This window comes from Poeciliopsis prolifica, unplaced genomic scaffold (genome assembly GCF_027474105.1).
Source record: "Poeciliopsis prolifica strain line A6 unplaced genomic scaffold, Auburn_PproV2 SCAFFOLD126, whole genome shotgun sequence".
Taxonomy (NCBI): domain Eukaryota; kingdom Metazoa; phylum Chordata; class Actinopteri; order Cyprinodontiformes; family Poeciliidae; genus Poeciliopsis; species Poeciliopsis prolifica.
In genome coordinates this window covers 688,357-710,419 of record NW_026562501.1, presented here as the reverse complement: position 1 = coordinate 710,419, position 22,063 = coordinate 688,357, and the positions used below count along the sequence as shown (strand labels likewise).

The 22,063-nt window shown below is 36.2% G+C and overlaps 1 protein-coding gene and 2 pseudogenes across 4 annotated transcripts in view; all 3 read right to left on the bottom strand.

Moving 5' to 3' along the window:
• The window catches only part of LOC129355182 (G-protein coupled receptor 4-like), a 33,941-nt gene extending 29,961 nt beyond the window's left edge, over positions 1-3,980 (bottom strand). Inside the window, exons 1-5 of one of the 4 annotated variants that reach the window (XM_055024722.1) lie at positions 3,943-3,980; positions 2,226-2,287; positions 1,816-2,102; positions 992-1,176; positions 49-897 (exon numbers count right to left, since the gene is read on the bottom strand). In XM_055024722.1, the coding sequence (XP_054880697.1) occupies positions 333-897; positions 992-1,176; positions 1,816-2,079 (1,014 nt within the window). In that variant the 5' untranslated portion in view covers positions 2,080-2,102; positions 2,226-2,287; positions 3,943-3,980 and the 3' untranslated portion in view covers positions 49-332. Of the gene's footprint in view, positions 1-48; positions 898-991; positions 1,177-1,815; positions 2,103-2,225; positions 2,288-3,480; positions 3,562-3,942 lie in introns of those variants that run through there. The other 3 variants (XM_055024724.1, XM_055024725.1, XM_055024726.1) reach the window with 3 other exon arrangements.
• Positions 3,981-10,410: 6,430 nt separating this feature from the next.
• On the bottom strand, positions 10,411-11,382 carry LOC129355204 (ovarian cancer G-protein coupled receptor 1-like; annotated as a pseudogene).
• Positions 11,383-19,737: 8,355 nt separating this feature from the next.
• Positions 19,738-21,008, bottom strand: LOC129355203 (G-protein coupled receptor 4-like; annotated as a pseudogene).
• Between the last annotated feature and the right edge of the window lie 1,055 nt (positions 21,009-22,063).

Genomic DNA, 22,063 nt, shown 5'->3' with positions numbered 1-22,063 from the left:
TGTTATGGTTTACCTCAAAGAGCAATAAATTAATATTTAAACCACATGTCAGAATGAATTAAACACTCATTTTAATAAGTAAAACATCAGCACAAATACAAAATCTTCCCAGTTGGAAGCCGTGCAGAGACTTTCAGAAAGACACAGATAGTTTTTAGATGCAGGTCAGAATAAACTTTCATTTGGCATCAATAAGAAGAAATTAAGCATTTATATATGTAATAATACATGTAGAAATATGTAATATAATAAACGATGGTGGTCTAACAAGGAAATATGATTTTCAGTGCCAGCAAATGAACTCTGGATGCTGTTTTGCATCACAACAGATATTAAAACCTAAACAGCCTCAGTATTGTTTCAGTCCTGTTTTCATGATCTGTGCTGATCGTCTCCTGAATGTTATATATTTTACAAGAAGAGAATGAAGCCAGAAACTTATCCAGGATGGTTTTCCGAGTGAACAAATACAAAGTTGTGTCTGCAAGAGGACTTAAAAAAACACAAACTAAATAAGTAGCTATAAAGCTATTTACATAGCTTTTGCTATTCAAAACTCCATACACACCTAAGAGCAAACTGATGATGGGCAGATAAAGCAGACTGTAAATAATCAGCACAGCAACCTGAATGGCTACTATTCGTCGTTTTTCATCATCTGGGACACTGAGCGCTCCAGACAGAGCTTTGATAGTCCCAACCAGAAAGAAGATGAAGAAGGGAAAAGGCAGGACGAAAATAATTATGAAGAAGATGAGAGCAATCTTATACTCCTTAAACCCATTGCCAAGTATGATATAAAAAAGTGGAAGTATCCAGACCACAATGCAGACCACCACATATGTCTTGATGTTTCTCCTGAATCTGTACCACAGAGGTTTGGCAATGACCAGATACCTGCAATAACAGAAAGCATGTTTAGTCTCTGAAGGTTATTAAGGGCAGATTAATGTTTTTATATCAGACAAAAGGAGTAAACATGGAAACATACCTTTCACAGGAGATACACACCATGAATCCAACACTGACCATCACACCAAAATCTACAATATTTATGAATGTGGAATCATCATCATTGCGTTTAGTAAAATCTAGTGGAATTCTGCAGCAGAGCTGAATGATATCAGAGACGAGGAGGTTGATGACATAGACTGGAGCATCCTGACCCTTTCTCACCTGTGAGAAAAAAAACAGAAAAATATTAATGGAATGATAATATTGTGTTATTAATATTAAAATGTTGCTTATTCCACACATTCCAGTCATTTCTAGGGAAAAGACAGACTTAAACCTGACATAAGACAAAACCATCATAAAACACTAAAGATAAATAAACCTTTCATCAAACTTTTTGACAGGTGACCTTTGACCCTGACATCCGTGACCAGAAACCAAATGTCTGGTTGTCAGAAATTACAATACCAGATATCCAGCCAGCGGATGTCAGGGAGCCAGATATCATGCAACTGGATGAGTCAGTTTTATGAAAACATAAAATAACTGTATCATAATTCTACTCTCTGGATTAAGTTACATTTGGAATCAGGTCTCTGTCCAGCTGCAGCCCAGTAGGGTTGGTTTTTCCCCTGACTTAGAACTCACACAGTTATACAAGCTGCAGCTTCCTCTCTACTATAAAACCAGAATTATGTTTCAGAATATCCGACTGGATGTCAGGGTCAAAGGTCACCTTTTCTCCATCAACAAAGATTGATGGAAGGGTGTTCTTTTAGTTTATCACAGTTTAAAGAACAAACTCTTAGTCAAATATCACATTGATTGTTAATAAATAGGCTAAAGTTTCAATGTACTCACCTGTGAAAAAACTGCAATCATCACGATAAGAATTAAAACAAATCCAATGCCAATGGTGATCCGATTTAGCACATGTAAGAATTTGAAAATGCCGATCCAAAAAGTCAAGTTAGAACTAAGATTATCGTCTAATGATGAGCCGTTGTCGTCGCCTTTGTAGAAATTGAAATAGTCATAGACATCCTCATCATCCTCATCAGTGTAATCGAAACCGGTTTGGAAATGGTAATTGAATACTGTAGTGTTTGAGTTCATCTCATCCATCCTAATATTGATGATGGGAGTAACTGTAAACAGAAATGATGATACATGTGTAAAATATGTCTAATTGATCTGGAATCAAGGATCCTTAAATCCAGGCCTGGAGGGCCGATGTCCTTCAGCCTTTATATATTCCTGGTTCAACACACCTCAGTCAAATATCTCAACACGTCCTCAGTATGCAGTCAAGATCTCCAGAGTGACTTGTGGCCTGAAACAGACACAATAAACCTAAATATTCATGTATTCAATATATTCACAAGTGGACAAATTTCATCATCATCATCATCAGATTTTTCATATTGTTCTTTTTGTTTTCTAACTGAGTTCAGTCTATGAATATCCAACCTGAAAAATCCAAACATGTCCTTTCAGTATATAAAATATCACTTTGTGTGAGTTCATAAATGTGTTATCCAGACAAACCCCTTAGCAGCTACTTTATAGACTCCTATTCTTCCAACCCAGAAAAGGAATTAGACCAGATGATACTTACTTACTAACTGATACTTATCTAGCAACGCTGAATAGTAGAATCTAGTTTATCTAGTAAATATACTTTAGATTAACATCATTAGCTTTTTCTTCTTTTCTTAATATAAAATACTTTTTATAAAAATGTTATGTTGTTTTATTCTCCACAAAAACACAAAGAGAATAAACTTTAAGATACTGTTGTTAGTTTATAAACCACTGAACATCTTAACATTAAAGATCTGTTGTTGACATAGCAACCTTCCAGACCTCTCAGGTCCTCTGGTTCTGCTCTGCATCCTCAGAACCAGAACCAAACAAGGACAAGCAGCATTCAGCTTCTATGCACCACAAATCTGGAACAAACCTCCACAAAACAATCATAACAACTGAAACACTGAGCTCCTTTAAATCACAAAACAACTCACCTGATCAGAGTTGCTTTTGAAAAATAATAAATGATACACTGACCAACAGTTTGATGAGTAATGTTTACTGGTTTTCTAAGTTTTGATTGTGTTTCCTATGACTGTGTTGTTGTTATGATGTAAAGCTCTTTGAACCTTGCTGCTGACATGTGCTTTCCAAAGCTGATCCATTGATTATATTGACAGAACTGACTGAGTTTATCAGGAGAAATTCACACTTGAAAGTTCCTAAAATGAAACTTGACATCTGCTTTGGTTCAGGATTTGTGTTTTCAGCAGTAGAAAAAGATCAGTTAGTTCAGATAAAACCATGAGTGGATATCAAAAAGCTGATGACCCTAAACCCCCTAATAAAGGTTTAGGGGAAAAATGCAAACAAAGTGCAAACATTGTTCCACATATTAGTTTAGATTTTTGCTGTATGCTGAAAAGAAGCTTTTCCAGTCACTTTGATGACTCAAAGCGCTTTACACTAGAGTCACATTCAGCCATTCACACTCACATTTACACACCTATTCCCAGACCGGTAGGCAGCACCCTATAGAGCTTCACAGAACATAAACCTGGCCACATCATGTCGTCATAGAAACAGCTACCAAACAAACTGACAGCATAAATTTAATGTAACATTATTTGTATTTAAACAATGTTCAAAATAAATGACATATGAACAGTTTTAGTGAGATTTTATGTTAAGAAATTAAAAAATATTTTAAATGTGCAGAAAAGGGAATAAAAATGTGAAATCAGAGGATATTTAGTTACATTTAACTTCAGTTTGAAATTGTTTAAATTTCTAGTCACTCACTAGTGACCAGTGAGTGGAGGCTCACTGGTCACTAGTGGACCAGTGAGCTTCCCTACTGGTCCACTAGTCACTCTGTGTACTGTGACGAAGCTCCACGTTAGTCTTTGAACACAACTACCATTACTATTCAGAAGAGAACCAGATTTGATGGCTTACCACAGTTGAGCGCTGAACAGACTGTTTGGAATTTTCAGTTTTCCTTTGTATTTATAAGCAACCAGTAGGGGTGCCATTAGTATTTATACACAACACATTACAATTACTTTGCAATGTCACCTTGTCAGTTTTAATTTTCATTTTCGGACCGGTGAAGCAATTGAGATCCGACTGTGGAACTAACTTCCTCGGAGCGTGCAAAAAACTTGGCATAACTCCAACTCACTGCAACAATAAAGAAATTTGGTGTTTCTTAAATAAAAATGAGTGTACATGGATTTTTAATCCACCTCATGCCTCACTTATGGGAGGAAGTTGGGGGCACATGATCAGCATCACAAAGCACATACTAGATTCCAAGATGTCAAGTTCTCCAACTCATCATCTCACCCACAAAGTGCGAGTTACCTTTTCTAGCTGAAGTTACTGCCGTTGTGAACTCTCGACCTTTGCCAGTCTCTTCTGTCCCTTTATTCTTATACACCTTATTCAAAACATTGAGGATTCCTCTAAACCTCCTGCAGACTATGAGTGTGGAGGTCTTTGCAGACATCAGAGGAGCGGGTACAATATCTTTCCAATCTTTTTTGGCATCGTTGGAGGAGTCAGTACTTGCCTACCTTGCAACCGCGACAAAAGTGGCAATCAGGGAAACCTAATCTTCATTTGTAGCAACAAGTAGCACAACAAATAGTTTTAGAAGGAAGTACAGAACCTAAAGAAAGGCAAAAGTAAAGTCCTAAGCTCAATATTGATTCCCCAAATGAAGTCCATAGTTCTTTTATTAATGGGGATAGAGTATGTCGCCATTGAATTGTGAGGGAGCTGAAGGTATGTCACGAGTTGCGGTGAGTGGTGGTGAGGAAGACGCTGACAACACAGGTTGAAATGAATGAATGATGGTTTAAAAAATGAAATAATCCACAGTCCAGGCAGTCACAGCCAGTCTGAGTCTGTTACGAGCCACACTTTTAAAATAATCAATCAGTCTGCTCAGACCACACTGGACAGGATCAATATATCACCATGAAGCTGCTCTCCAGCTCTCTGTAATGTTCCACCCCGTCTCCGTCAAACCCTTTGACAGAGTTTGTTCACTGAGAAATTCTCGTTTTCCATCAAACTAAACTGCTTTGCTTTATTCCAGCTAGAGCAACAGATCAATGCCTCTGGCTGGATGTTTTCCCACCATGCCTTGTTCCTGGATGAGTGAAAGGAGAAGGTGGTGCACAGGCTGATGACCCTCTCCATCTCTCTGACATGATGAACATGGAGCAGCAGCCTCCAGCTGGAGGAGGAGGAAGATGAAGAGCAGGGCTTAGAGACATTAAGCCCAGTGGGGTAGATAAAGGACCAGAGTAAATGATCGAGGTGAAGCTTGGCAATCTGTTTAACCAGATGGTTGATAGAGTTTTATTTCTTCTTCTAATCTTACTGTGGCGCCACCTTGGTATCAGGTTATCCAGGGACACACATTTGGGTAATCATGAATATTTACACCATGCTGACTCTGACCCTGTAGTGTAACGATGTGGGTACAACTTAAAGTAATTTAAATGTATCAATGATATTCCTTTTGTCTGTTGCTACAGGCACAAACAGATTCAACTATTTTAAGCAAAGAATCTTGTTCACGTATAAGCAAGACAAATTTATACTTGACTTGTGTAACACATTTTAGCCACATGGCTGTTCAATGTGATTTGCACCAGTGTTTCCCAACCTGGTCCTCAAGGTACACTGACTGCATTTTTTACGCGTTTCCCTGCTTCAACACATCCATTCAGATTGCTGCAATTCAGCAAAACCTGTTAATAAGCCATCAGTTAAAATCATGTGTTCTGAAGCAGGGGAAAGCTTAAAGCCTGCCTGGCAACACGCCTGAAGGACCAGGGCTGAAACACACTGATTTACACTAGAAAACATAATACAGAAGCTAGATATGACGCCTGAAACAAAGATTACATTTATACCATCAATATAAACTTTTAGGCACATATATATCAAGCATGATGATCAATGCTATTAGTCAAAGGCAACAATAGCATGTATTTTGCATTTTAGAGCAGACTGCTTATTTTCTCTCCCAGATTTTGGCTCTACTTCAGCTTAAACCTGTTTTGTTAAAGATTTGAAAGTTCTCTGGTTCTGCTGGATTCTGTTCTGCATGATCACGCCTTCTCTATGGATGGCACAAGATCCATCAAGTCTGGTTTCTCCTCACAGATTATTCCTTTTTTCATTTGGAAGTAAAAGTATGAATGATTCCTACTTTGTAGTGACCAATTAAAACCATCCCATCCATTGAACTACAACATAAAAACAGTTATTTTTTTGTTGCATACCTTAATTTAAATGACTACGATAATAAGTATAATAAAAAAAACATAAAACTGTTAAAAATATAGCTTTGAAAGATTTTTTCTTTAGTTCTTTGGACTTAATATGTTTTAGATGAACATGTTAAATGTTGGATCATAATCCCAGAGCTACTTTTTTCTCCTGCATTCAGACCTTCTTGCCTCTTTGTTTTCTGACCTGAATTAAACTCAGACACACAGACATTTATATGGATGGATGTGGTTGTCTTGTGAAATATTTTGAGGACTAATTTAGCACAATGTATATAAAACATATTAATAACCTGAGAACAAATGCTAAACAAGCCAACATCTCTTCATCTGACCAAGTCCATCATGTTCTTTCTGAACAAACTGTACACAACATTGCTTGATATAAAAAATGTATAAAAATCTTTATTTTTTTCAAAATTATTACATAAAAACCAGATGAATAGTAATACACAGACACTAATATTCAGCATGTCTTCACGTACAAGGTGAGAACAATGTCTCTGGAAGGCGGTTTCTATAAAATGTCTGGCTCTACAGAATTAGAAAAAAGCTCTAAACATGGCAGCGGTGCAAGTAGAGCTTTATCATTTTACAATCATGCGCTACATTGTGTTGGTCTGCACAGAAATTTATACGTTGTATGTTGGTGATGTGGCAAGTTGCTGATGATTTACATAATTCAGTGTCTGATTAAATTGTTTAATTGTTTAAGATCAATTTATAGCAAAACTGTAGATTTTCATTGAACAGCAAAATCCTTCTAGCAGCATTGATAAAGCAAATGATGTTATCTAATCATTTGTTCTCTCAATATGAATATTAAAATTAGGTTGTTTACACTGAAAGTAGCTGAAATGAAAATAAAAATCCACAAGATCAACTGCAGCATAATTTATCTTCATAACTACTTTTCAAATATTATTTATTATTATTATTTATTATTATTATTAAATAAGAGAACCAAACGATTTTACTACCATTTCTTCTGCTGAAACATTCAGGATGACTTTTCTCTCTTGCTGTGAGGAGACAGTGAAGATGTTCTGTCCTTCAGCCATTTCCACTGTGAAGATTTGATTTTACATCGAGTGTTGCTGCCACCTATTGGTGTTTTAGGGAACTGCTACATTTTTGGATCATTCAGGCAGAAAGTTTATGTTTGTTAGAGGAAGAAACACTGAACAGACATGTTTTATTGCAACTTAGTATAAGAGTTATTTGTCCTTCTGAGATAGTATTGTTACTGCTAATGTATGACTGAATGGAAAACCTTTTCTGTTCTGAGCTAATTCTGAGCTGATTGTGTTTTGACAGTTTTACTCCATTTCATAAGGAAATAAAGAAAAAAGTGATTAATTGTGAAAAAAGTTTTTCTGATGTGTTAGGGTTAACACCTGTTGAACATACATTAACAAAGACAGAAAAGACAAAAGAGGAATTTAAGTGCTTGTTATCGCCGGACTCCGCAGTCCATTTAGTCTGCGGGCAGTTGGGCTGCTGTTTCTGCCCACAACAGTGCAGATATTAGTTGGGCTGCTGTTACTGCCCACAACAGTGCAGATATTAGTTGGGCTGCTGTTCTTGCCCACAACAGGACAAGGTCTCCAACCTTCCAGCACCAGGGTCCGTACACCTCATCGTGGAACGTTGCGCTGGGACTCCGCTGCCCTACACGGATTTTGTGCACTACTTTTACCTGTTAGAGTCTAGAATTGACAGGGTTTTTCATATGTACGTGCAACGACCCTCAGTCAAAGAAGAAGTCACTCTTCTCTCACACAGAAGAATGACTTCCTCTCTAAAACGTAATTCGCCACTTTTTAAAGACAAATCACTCACCCTCTCTTGTCTTTCCCTGGAGTGTTGTCAACCTTCAGATCCCAGCAGGCCGGCCGAACCCAGCCCTTTAACAGGTTTTCTTGCCGTGTGCACGGTCTTACTGGGGTCCACCACACCTGCCGGAATCCGTCTGGTATTTTGACATCCGGCTCGAAGGACCAAATTTATGTTAGGGTTAACACCTGTTGAACATACATTAACAAAGACAGAAAAGACAAAAGAGTTAGATTCTTTCTTACTCACGAGGAAAACAGACAGAGATGTGCTTTCAGTTACAATCTCCTACCGCTCTGAAGCATATTTTGTCAGCTCCTCTCTTTTTATTGTTTTCAGGATCCCTAATCACAAGGATGCTGTAGCTCTAAAGGGAGGGGAAACAACTCATCACACAGCTACAGCGTCAAATGTTATTCACTAACTAACACACAATTATTCTCCACTTGATAATCTCCTTCCAGGCACAAAGTTAAACAGAATATTTAGTCAATCTTCACAGTGACAGTTTTGTAGCAATCCAGCAACTCAAACGAAGCACAGCTCTTCCCCAAGAGATAACACTGCAAGAAGACTGTTGTCTCTGCTTTTAGTCAGTGAGGCCTTCTGAGAAAGAAATCAGAGTAAGACTTAGACTTAGAGACTTAGACTTGACTTTATTGATCCCTTGGGAAGACTCCCTCAGGAAATTATAGTTACCAGCAGCTCACAGGCAAAATGTGGCACACAGTAAGCATACACAAAAGAATACAAAAAAATACAAATTAAATACAAAACAAAGAATATAAATACAACACAAAAGGAAATTATAGCAATTTGGTGGATAGATTGACCAGTGATATGGTATTGCACTGTATGGTTTGGCCTGATAAATATGGAGTTCACATTTGTAGAAAAACTACTCCTTCTTCCCTCTGTCCTGTGTCACCTCCGACCCCCAGTGAGGAGTTGTACAGTCTGAAGGCGTGGGGGACAAAGGAGTTCTTGAATCTATTGGTCCGGCACTTGGGAAGCAGCAGTCTGTCACTGAACAGGCTCCTCTGGCTGCTGACAACAATACAGAAATATTTTTAATTATATAATAAGATTAACTAAAAGGAACACATAAAATAAGGATACATTATAAATACCAATGAGAATAACACATATTTGATTAATAATATCACAATTTCTCCAACATGATGGTTTTGGTACAAGATACCATAGCAACATCATCACAGAAAACTTTGTTGCGGCATTGATCACTGTGAGCTCAGGCTCCTACTGTGAGCTGAGGCCTATATCATTTATTTACTGAGAGAAATTATGACAGATAAGCTAAATAAATCTTTTTGAGTTTCTGACTCTTTTAACTGTCTCTGGTCTTTTGTTGCCTTATTTTTGTCTTCAAACCTACAAATATCTCTTGAATATATTCAGAGATAATGAAAAGCTTTGCACTTTGCACAACAGGTTTTAGATTAAATCAATGAAAAATATAATTTTAGAAACAGGATCCAACTTACAGTTTTGGATAGAATAAACTGGTTGAAATAAATTAGTTTTGATATTCCAGATTTATTTTATATTTCCCGTTTTGCGTGTTTGCTTCATAGTGTAAAGATGTATAATGTTATGGTTTACCTCAAAGAGCAATAAATGAATATTTAAACCACATGTCAGAATGAGTTAAACACTCATTTTAATAAGTAAAACATCAGCACAAATACAAAATCTTCAGTTGGAAGCCGTGCAGAGACTTTCAGAAAGACACAGATAGTTTTTAGATGCAGGTCAGAATAAACTTTCATTCGGCATCAATAAGAAGAAATGAAGCATTTTATGATCCTGGGTTGTTTAGTTTCTACGTTTCTATTGTGTTTTGATGTTTCATTATTTCCTTCTTTATGAATGCCCAGCCTAGATATCATTTTTTTGCTGTTTCTATCTTAGTTTATTCTATTCTTTGTCAGTTCCTTCTGTTTTCCTCAGTGATAGTCTCTCAGCTACTTTGTGTTAATTTTCAATAAACCCTTTATTCTGTCTCAAATTCTGCCTACATCTTCAGTTCACTAAGCATCATTATGACATACATGTACAAGAACACATGAACAATTTGTTTACATAAAAAGAAAAGAAAATATAAAAAGACAGTGGAAGAAAACATTTCACAGTTAAATAACTCAGAATTATAACAACCACTTCAACTGTAAATCTAGTGAGTATATATGTGATAATATATGTAAAGATATGTACATTTGCATATATAATAAAGCAAACGATGGTGGTCGTACCAGGAAATATGATTTTCAGCGCCAGCAAATGAACTCTGGATGCTATTTTGTATCATAACAGATATTAAAACCTAAACAGCCTCAGTAGTTGTTTCAGTCCTGCTTTCATGACCTGTGCTGATCGTCTCCAGAATGGTAGATATTTTACAAAAACAGATAGAAGCCAGAAACTTATCCAGGATGGTTTTCCGAGTGAACAAATACAAAGTTGTGTCAGCAAAAGGACTAAGAAAAAGACATATTGAAGTGATAATATAGACACTTAAGTAGACTTCATCATACAATAATTGAAATTTACCTAAGATCAAAATGATCATGGGCAGATAAAGCAGAGTGTAAATAATCAGCACAGAAACCTGAATGGCTACTATTCATCGTTTTTCATCTGCTGGGACACCGAGCGCTGCAGACAGAGCTTTGATAGTCCCAACCAGGAAGAAGATGAAGAAGGGAAAAGGCAGGGCGAAAAAAAATATGGAGAAGCCGTCAGCCACCTCATGTTCCTTAATCTCATCGGCAAGTACTGGATAAAAAAATGGAAGTATCCAGACCACAATGCAGACCACCACATATCTCTTGTTCCTTCTCCTGAATCTGTACCACAGAGGTTTGGCAATAACAGAAAGACATGTTTAGTCTCTGAAGGCTATTAAGGGAAGATTACTGTTTTTATATCAGACAAAAGGAGTAAACATGGAAACATACCTTTCAAAGGAGATACACACCATGAATCCAACACTGACCATTGTACAAACATATATCACATCCAAGTATATGGCATCAATTTTACCAGGTAATCTAAAATCTGCTGGAATCCTGCAGCAGAGCTGAATGATATCAGAGACGAGGAGGTTGATGACATAGACTGGAACATCCTGACCCTTTCTCACCTGTGAGAAAAAAAACAGAAAAATATTAATGGAATGATAATATTGTGTTATTGATATTAAAATGTTGCTTATTCCAAACATTCCAGTCATTTCTAGGGACAAGACAGACTTAAACCTGACATAAGACAAAACCATCATAAAACACTAAAGATAAATAAACCCTTTCATCAAACTGTTTTGACAGGTGACCTTTGACCCTGACATCCGGTGACCAGAAACCAAATGTCTGGTTGTCAGAAATTACAATACCAGATATCCAGCCAGCGGATGTCAGGGAGCCAGATATCATGCAACTGGATGAGTCAGTTTTATGAAAACATAAAATAACTGTATCATAATTCTACTCTCTGGATTAAGTTACATTTGGAATCAGGTCTCTGTCCAGCTGCAGCCCAGTAGGGTTGGTTTTTCCTGTAGAACTCACACAGTTATACAAGCTGCAGTTTCCTCTCTACTATAAAACCAGAATGATGTTTCAGAATATCCGACTGGATGTCAGGGTCAAAGGTCACCTTTTCTCCATCAACAAAGATTGATGGAAGGGTGTTCTTTTAGTTTATCACAGTTTAAAGAACGAACTCTTAGTCAAATATCACATTGATTGTTAATAAATAGGCTAAAGTTTCAATGTACTCACCTGTGAAAAAATTGCAATCATCACGATAAGAATTAAAACAAATCCAATGCCAATGGTGATCCGATTTAGCAAATGTAAGACTTTGAAAAGGTTAAACCAAAAAGTCCAGTCAGAACTAGGATTATTTTGAAATGATGTGCTATTGGCGTTCCCTTTGCTGTTATTGAAACTGTTTTCTTCTGTCATGTTTGAGTTCATCTCTTCCATCCTAATATTGATGATGGGAGTAACTGTAAACAGAAATGATGATACATGTGTAAAATATGTCTAATTGATCTGGAATCAAGGATCCTTAAATCCAGGCCTGGAGGGCCGATGTCCTTCAGCCTTTATATATTCCTGGTTCAACACACCTCAGTCAAATATCTCAACACGTCCTCAGTATGCAGTCAAGATCTCCAGAGTGACTTGTGGCCTGAAACAGACACAATAAATTCTAAATATTCATGTATTCAATATATTCACAAGTGGACAAATTTCATCATCATCATCATCAGATTTTTCATATTGTTCTTTTTGTTTTCTAACTGAGTTCAGTCTATGAATATCCAACCTGAAAAATCCAAACATGTCCTTTCAGTATATGTAAAATATCACTTTGTGTGAGTTCATAAATGTGTTATCCAGACAAACCACCTTAGCAGCTACTTTATAGACTCCTATTCTTCCAACCCAGAAAAGGAATTAGACCAGATGATACTTACTTACTAACTGATACTTATCTAGCAACGCTGAATAGGAGAATCTAGTTTATCTAGTAAATATACTTTAGATTAACATTATCAGATTTTTCTTCTTTTCTTACTATAAAATACACTTTTTATAAAAATTTTATGTTGTTTTATTCTCCAAAAAAACACAAAGAGAATAAACTTTAAGATACTGTTGTTAGTTTATAAACCACTGAACATCTTAACATTAAAGATCTGTTGTTGACATAGCAACCTTCCAGACCTCTCAGGTCCTCTGGTTCTGCTCTGCATCCTCAGAACCAGAACCAAACAAGGACAAGCAGCATTCAGCTTCTATGCACCACAAATCTGGAACAAACCTCCACAAAACAATCATAACAACTGAAACACTGAGCTCCTTTAAATCACAAAACAACTCACCTGATCAGAGTTGCTTTTGAAAAATAATAAATGATACACTGACCAACAGTTTGATGAGTAATGTTTACTGGTTTTCTAAGTTTTGATTGTGTTTCCTATGACTGTGTATTTTTCTGTTTTTATGATGTAAAGCTCTTTGAACTGCCTTGCTGCTGACATGTGGTTTCCAAAGCTGATCCATTGATTATATTGACAGAACTGACTGAGTTTATCAGGAGAAATTCACACTTGAAAGTTCCTAAAATGAAACTTGACATCTGCTTTGGTTCAGGATTTGTGTTTTCAGCAGTAGAAAAAGATCAGTTAGTTCAGATAAAACCATGAGTGGATATCAAAAAGCTGATGACCCTAAACCCCCTAATAAAGGTTTAGGGGAAAAATGCAAACAAAGTGCAAACATTGTTCCACATGTTTGTGTTGTTTGTCAACAACACAAACATCACAGTGAGCTTCCCTACTGGTCCACTAGTCACTCTGTGTACTGTGACAAAGCTCCACGTTAGTCTTTGAACACAACTACCATTACTATTCAGAAGAGAACCAGATTTGATGGCTTACCACAGTTGAGCGCTGAACAGACTGTTTGGAATTTTCAGTTTTCCTTTGTATTTATAAGCAACCAGTAGGGGGCGCCAAAAACCACTCATCACAGGACAATCATGAAACATATTTTAGCAAGAATTTCATTTATATCTAATACTGTTACATTTGTATTTATACACAACTACACAACACATTACAATTACTTTGCAATGTCACCTTGTCAGTTTTTAATTTTCATTGGTGGACCGGTGAAGCAATTGAGATCCGACTGTGGAACTAACTTCCTCAGAACTTGCATTGCAATGTCACCTTGTCATTTTGTAATTGTAATGTTTTGAAATTATAATAGACCTTGTCATTTTTCTGTTGTTCAATTCACCTAAAAAAGAGCTGCAAAATATTTTTTGGCAACAATTCCTCTGAAAATTCAGATTATTTTTTTGGCAGACGTTTCTGCACAAGGCTGAAATGTTTTATAGCCTTTCGTGCTGGCAGTAATTCTTCCCAGCCAGTAGATGTTGGTGTTTTCATGGTACTTCTGAGACAACATTGAGCTATATTTGGGGACATTTATGTTGAAAAAAGTTGTTGTTTGTAAGGCTTATTGTGACATGTTATTTACACAGTATTATGTATTTTTTCCCTTGCTATTTGTATGATTTGTGTAGGAAGTCTGAGCCTGATGCCAGAAGGCAGAAACTGGAACTCAGCATTTAAAGGATGAGAACTACCAGCCATGATAGCTTTAATTTTCCTAATTATTTGTATTTTACACAGTTCTGTAAGTGAGCATTGATCAACCCCTAAGATCTTAGTGCTAGAATGTGTTACTCTGCTAAGGGCATTTCTTGACCTAATAAGATTTCCAAGCCAACAGAGGAGAGAAAATGTCAACACAGATTCAAAATAGGATCTATAAAATAGGATCATCACTGACTTATCAACTTGAAACTTTGTGAGCCTCCTTAGAAACAATCTAAGGAGGCTCAAAACAATATTTGTTGGCCCTTTTTTTGTTCCAGCTTTGGATGGATCCCCCATTCAACTAAAGAAATGTAACTTTAATACGTTCTATAATAATAAATGCAGGTAATAATCACAAATAATTACATAAGCCAAGCATTGATGGTAACTTTTCTGATACAGTTTTGTTTTGTATTGTAAATTGAAGTATATTTACATTACAAGAAATGTAAATACCTTGTAATGTGTTTACATATGCATAACATTATGAAAGCTGAAACAGAATGAGCTCAATAATTTAAATGAACATGAAGCTGATTCTGACAGTGAATTGGATTAAACTAGATTTCATGTGAAATGATTACAAAAATGCTACACCAAGTTAGTTTTTACAAAAATGTTAGAGCCAAACTCCAGTCCACAGGTGATAGGATCCTGTAATTTTCAAACTATCCACTTTTAGTGTCACAACAGAAGGACAAAGATTTCAAAGTCAAAATAAAGAAGTAAAAGACCAAAGTGAACTAAAGTATGGTCGTGGATCTCCAGGTGAGAGTCCAGAGGAGTTGAAGCTGCCGTGTGGTGGAGGTGTTGGAGGTTTCACAGCAGCAGAGGGAGTGGAGCAGAGCCAGCCATGAGAGATATTCCAGGAACAACAGAGTTCATGAGGAAATGAGCATGGGACTCTGTTGACCAGATCTTGAAATCTGAGGCAGTAACCTGCAGGAGAAAACAAGGCAGACGAGAAGAGCAGCAAAACAAGGAGACACCAGGAACTACTCAGAGCTTTACACTGCAAGTTAACTCTCAGGTGTTGAAGGGCTGGAGTCCACATCCTTAAATCCATCTCCTGATGATGGTGGATGAGCTGCAGGTGTGCTGGAACACATGCAGGGAGTCAGGAGTCAGACCTGCTGCTACCTGGCGCCCTCATGAGGAGAACCATGCAAACTGCAACAAAGAGGTTCTCAAAACATGCATGCTCACCTCCCTTATTCTAACATTCAAAGTTAACGAGCTAAATCAAGTTATTCCTCTTTTTAATTCTTAACATTACCTAAAATCAGTCTTTATTCCTGCAGTCACAGAAGAGCTTCTGATTCCATCAACTAACTGGTCGACTGAACTGGAAGCTGTTTTCTGTCCCATTCAGTTTTTATTGTGAAGAACTCAGATGGAGTTTATTCAATGAAACTGGTTGTTCTGTAGTTTTCTGAAGCATGTTGGTCAATTAACGTGGAAATCTAATGAACAATAAATGTCACTAAAACATTATTGCTTTTTCATTATTATTTCATTTCTTATCAAACATTAATTCTGTAATGTGAAGACAATCTGGTGTTGTTTGTTTCATATTTTTGATGAGCTGCTTTTGTTACAGTGATGAGACCAAAACAATAATTTCCAAGTGGATTTTTTTTGTATTATTTTAAGGGAAAATCTGTCTTGATCAAAGATTCATTTCTGACCCACATGAAGGAAATCTGCTGAATTCTGAAGCTGCATCAGAGTTTGTGTTCTCTCAGTGTAATGTCTCCACAATGTAGTTTTGATAAATTAGTCATTGGAGGCTGAACAGTCTCTGTAGCTTTAATCTGATCATATTTTGATATCCAACTACATATTGAAACAACCATAATACGCAAACCAATGGCTATTTATAGAATTTTTAAAAATCAGCTGGTTGCTCTTAAACTTCACATCCATAATTCATCTTCCAATAAATTACAGTGAAGTTTGGTTCAAAGATCTAAAATGACCAAAAGTGAAATATTAATGATTTATTTGAGACTTTTGCAGGGTATTCTGTTTCTATTTAATTTTCTCTGTCATTCCTAAATGGATTTTCACTAAATTAGAAAAATAATCACAGCTGAATTTGAAACTTGGAAAGTTGGGTGTTTCATCGTGGTATATTTTAAATGTTGACTTTGTTTTATGGGACATCAAAAAATACTGAAATGATTTCATCTATATCTTTCTTTTTCATTTTCATTTGCATGATTCATTCTATTAAATTACAATAGTGCATATATTTGAGGAACACAGAACAAAGGTTGCTTTGCAGAGCTTGTACACAAATGCAAATAGTACATGAAGGCCAAAGAAATACTTAAACCAGACGGAATTAGATGCCTTTAAACTGGAAGTTTCTCTAATAAAAAAAGACATGAAAACTCAGAGAGTTTTAGTTGTGATTGATGGAAAGAAACCAGGACAGCAACTCTGAGCACAAAGCAGACACTGTGAGAAGATTTACCGCAGTCTGTGGTACTGAGTTTTTGGTTTCAGAACAGGTGGTATGTTAAAAATCAACCCTTACTGTGCAGTTTATTTAAATTAAAATTACCCTAACCCTAAATTTCAGTAGAATGTGATGTAAACTATGCTCACCTAAAATACCCTAAAATAAATTCAACAACTGCTTGCTCAGGATATGATTTTGATCAATGAGAAAGAGCAATTGCTTCTGACAAAAATCTGAAAAAAGTTTCAAGATATTTTATTTGAAAAAGAAATAAATGATTTTTTATTTTGTTTTGCCTTACTTGAAATAAACAGCTGAAATATAAAGAATGTATCTTTCCTGTTTTGTTCACGTTTACATTTCCAGATATAAATTAAAATAGTTTACCTTTGAAAGCTGTCAGGCTTCTTCTAGATGATTTCTCTCCTCTGTTGTTTGAAGGTTTGCTCTCTGCATCAACAGTCTGCAGAATTTACCACTGGACACAACATGCAGTTTGTTTCCAATGAAAATCATTTGCACACCGTGTCATGTACATCTCTTTCTTATTTGAATATTAAGCTCATTATGATGTCCTTTACATCATAGTTTCCACAGAGTTTTGAATGTAACATCAATGAAAGGTGTGTACATATTAATATTCAAAAATATGCAAAAACGTCTGGCATTCAAAAGTCACCTTGGCAGTTTTTAAATGCATGATTTGGTATTATAACAGACCGTGTTGCTTTTCTGCTGGAGACTTTAATACAACCAGAACTGCAAAGTTTTGGTTTTTTCAGTCCTCCAAGAATTTAGATTGAATTGTTTTCTTGACAGAAATGACTGCGATGGAGTGAAAGCATTTATAACCTTCAAAAAGCAGAACAAATTTCATTGGACAAACATATGGACATAAAGCTGCAAACAAGTCAGACCTGCTGCTACCTGGCGCCCTCATGAGGAGAACCACACAAACTGCAACAAAGAGGTTCCCAAAACATGCATGCTCACCTCCCTTATTCTAACATTCAAAGTTTAACTTTTGTCAGTTGTCTCAGATGAAAACATGCATCATTCTTTGAAGAAGTTTATTCATCTTTAGCTGGAAAATATATTGTCAGAACACAGTTTGCTATTCAAAATAATCAGATATGTTCCGTAAAATGTTCGTTGCAAAAATGCTTTTTCATCCACTGCAACATTTTAACTATTAAGTTGTCTCAAGACACAGAGTTGATATTTTGTCACTGTTATTTGTACTCATTTCCTGATTCTTGGACATTTCAGAGCAACACAATGAAGACAAATCTTTGTCAATGAGACCTTTCCTGAAAAACATGTACATCACTGTGTCTGCAAGAGGATTGTGTAAACACAAATGAAGGCCAACCTGGGGAAACTAGGATGCTGTTGTTCATTTATATCTAAAAGAATATAAATGATGATCCAGGGAAGATCCAGACTGCAGCATACACAGTGAAAGCTCACCTGATGTCCCGTTGGAATCTGTACCACAAATCTGTAGATGAACCCTGTGAAACATTCATGACGTTGAAGCATAATTAGTTTTAACAGCAGTCCTGAAAATCCCAACACAACAATGAAAACAAAATCTAAGACATATATTTCTTTATCTGTTCAATGAAATCTATACTAATATCAGAGGTAAAATAACTTACCTTTGAGTTACCTAAAATCAGTCTTTATTCCTGCAGTCACAGAAGAGCTTCTGATTCCATTAACTAACTGGTCGACTGAACTGGAAGCTGTTTTCTGTCCCATTCAGTTTTTATTTTGCAGAACTCAGATGGAGTTTATTCAATGAAACTGGTTGTTCTGTAGTTTTCTGAAGCATGTTAGTCATTAAGGCTCTGGCTTTGTTGCATCAATTAACGAGGAAATCTAATGAACAATAAATGTCACTAAACATTATTGCTTTTTCATTATTATTTCATGTCTTATCAAACATTAATTCTGTAATGTGAAGACAATCTGGTTTTGTTTGTTTCATATTTTTGATGAGCTGCTTTTGTTACAGTGATGAGACCAAAACAATAATTTCCAAGTGGATTTTTTTTGTATTATTTTAAGGGAAAATCTGTTTTGATCAAAGATTCATTTCTGACCCACATGAAGGAAATCTGCTCAGGACAAGAAGAAAATTTCAATGATTTTATTGAGGAGATGATTCTCAGTATTTGCAGGATTTGGTTTGCTGTAAGAAATATCTGGCTGTAGTTCATGTTATTGTGCCAAGACAGTTTTGTAAATATAGTTTATGGAATCTGCAACTCAAACTTTACACTTTAAATCCCCAAGTTTTCTGAATACAACATGACAACATCCTCATGTGGTGGATCAGCATCAAAACCAGATTAAGCCCAAAACTTACATGTGAAAATAACAGAGTTTAAGAGTAAAAACATCCAAAGGGGACTGATGTGAATATGATAAAAATAAAAAAAATAAAAAAATTATTTGATTTTGAAACATAAAATTTTTTTAAAAAAATGAATCAAAATGAAAGACATTTAAGCCTTATGAGACCAATAAGCTCCAGCATTGATCTGTATCTTCTGAATTTAAAGCTCTGTCACTGATAGTTCAGCACCAATGATCTGATCTGAATCATAATATCATGGCTCTCATCAGGTGTTTTAAAAAGAGCAGCTATAAATCCACTGATAAAAAGAACATTATTTTCAGCTGCTTCATATTACCTTCCACCATATTTATTATAAATTGCTATAGAGTTACAGAGAAAAAATAACAATCTACAAAACTTGTATCAAAGCATGAAAAACTAAAGATTCAACACACAAACAAAATAATTACAAGAGATGTTCTGAAGATGAAAAGTAATAAAGACAAATCAAGTTTTCTTCAGGAGCTGATTTCTCACATCTTGTTTTTAATAGACATTTAGCCAACAAATGAAACATTTTTGAGAAACCAAGTATTTAAACTCGCTCTCTGTTGTCCCCAAAAGCAGCAGAACGTAGCGGACATTTCTGTATCAAAACAGACAGCAAAACAAATAGTTCAATATTTGCAGCCATTCTGTTTCCATGGTCTGTGCTGATTGCCTCCTAACTGATCGATAATTTACAACAACGTAGGGAAGCCAGAAACTTATCCAGGATGCTTTTCCGAATTAATACATACAAAGTTGTGTCAGCGAGAGGACTAAGACAACCACCAGCATAACCCACAGCATAGGGAACGCAGGACCATTCCCCTGCCAATGCATCAACGTCATACAGGATCAAAATGATGATGGGCAGATAAAGCAGAGTGTAAATAATCAGCACAGCAACCTGAATGGCTACTATTCGTCGTTTTTCATCATCTGGTACACTGAGCGCTCCAGACAGAGCTTTGATAGTCCCAACCAGAAAGAAGATGAACAAGGGAAAAGGCAGGAGGAGAAAAACTATAAAGTAGATGGCAGCCATCGTATACTCCTTAATCCCATAGCAAAGTACAGGATAAAAAACTGGAAGTATCCAGACCACAATGCAGACCACCACATATGTCTTGATGTTTCTCCTGAATCTGTACCACAGAGGCTTGGCAATGACTAGATACCTGCAATAACAGAAAGACATGTTTAGTCTCTGAAGGTTATTAAGGGCAGATTAATGTTTTTATGTCAGACATAAGGAGTAAACATGGAATCATACCTTTCACAGGAGATACACACCATGAATCCAACACTGACCATGATTCCAAAATATACAATTTTCATGTATGTGAAATCAGTTTCATTGAGTCTAGTTCCATCTATTGGAATCCTGGAGCAGAACTGAACGATATCAGAGACGAGGAGGTTGATGACATAGACTGGAGCATCCTGACCCTTTCTCACCTGTGAGAAACACAACAGAAAAATATTAATTACATTACAATACTCTTGATGTCGCCTGTTCCTTAATAGTTTAATAATTTCTAAGGACAGACTACAACCTGTGACAAGAGAGAATCACTGATTAAGTAGCAGAATGACAGTCAAATATCTCATTCATTAGAAATTAATAGGTTAAAATTATGTTGTGCTCACCTGATAAAAAATTGCAATCATCACTATAAAAATGAGAGAAAGTCCAATGCTAATGCTGATCCAATTCATCCAGTTTAAGATTTTTGCAGCAAAAGGATCTAAAATAATTGTCCCCATTTTACATTGGGTCTTGTTGGGGCTCATGATGCTGTGGTTTAAACTGCTTTCCATGATGTGTCGATGGACTTCAACTCGTTCGTTCTTCAGTGTTCAACCATTTGATGACATGAGTAACTGTGAACAGAAATGATGATCAATGTGCAAATCATTTATAACTTTTGCTTAAGCATAACCAGTAGATGCTGACATTTATCGTCAGAGTCTAAGTGCCATCAAATCCATAGAGTCCATAAGGTTTGTTATCTATATATCTACATTCACCTCTCCAATCTGAGAAAGCCTTTCTGTGTTTTACTCTTCTGCTTCTCTGTATCCACTGGCGGCCATGTTTCCATTCAGGTTCTCTGCCGAAAGTCGGAACCAGATATTTACATCAGCTGAATAAAGACATGCATTTATTCTCACTGTGGGAAGATAATTCAGACCAAACTTTTCCTGTTTTAGGTTAATTAGGATTACCAAAATTATTTATATTTGCCAAATGCCAGAAAAATGAGAAATACATTTAAATTATTATTGTTGAATTCAAAAGTTTACATATATTTGGTCAGGATCAGGAATAACTGTCTTTTAAACTTGGGTCAAACCTTTTGGGTTTTCTTCCACAAGCATCTCAGAAGTTTTCTGAAGTTCTGGTCCGTTCCTCCGGACAGAACTGGTAGAACCGAATCCATTTTGTACGCCGCCTCACTCCCTCAGACATTTCCATAGAACTGATATGGAGACTTTGTGATGGCAACACTAAAACACTGACTTTCTTTTCCTTAAGCCCCTTTTTTTTACAACTTTGGCTCAATGTTATTACATTCATGCTCAGTATGAGAGATTCCTGACACAATACAAACTGTTTTTACTGTCATTGTGTCCAGGATGAGCGAATTTTGCCAGTCGATGACTTGATGCAATCTGCTGGGCTTCCTTATTGAGAAAACGTTTGAGTTTTGCACCTCAAAGCAGGACAATTTGGGACAAAGACACTACAATACTAAGCTTTGAGTATAACTTGCTTCCCTTTTCACCCTCAAACATTTTACCTTCAATACAAAACAGGAAGTACATGTTAATGGTGCATCATTTTAAAGTTATATGGAGTTATTCCATAACTG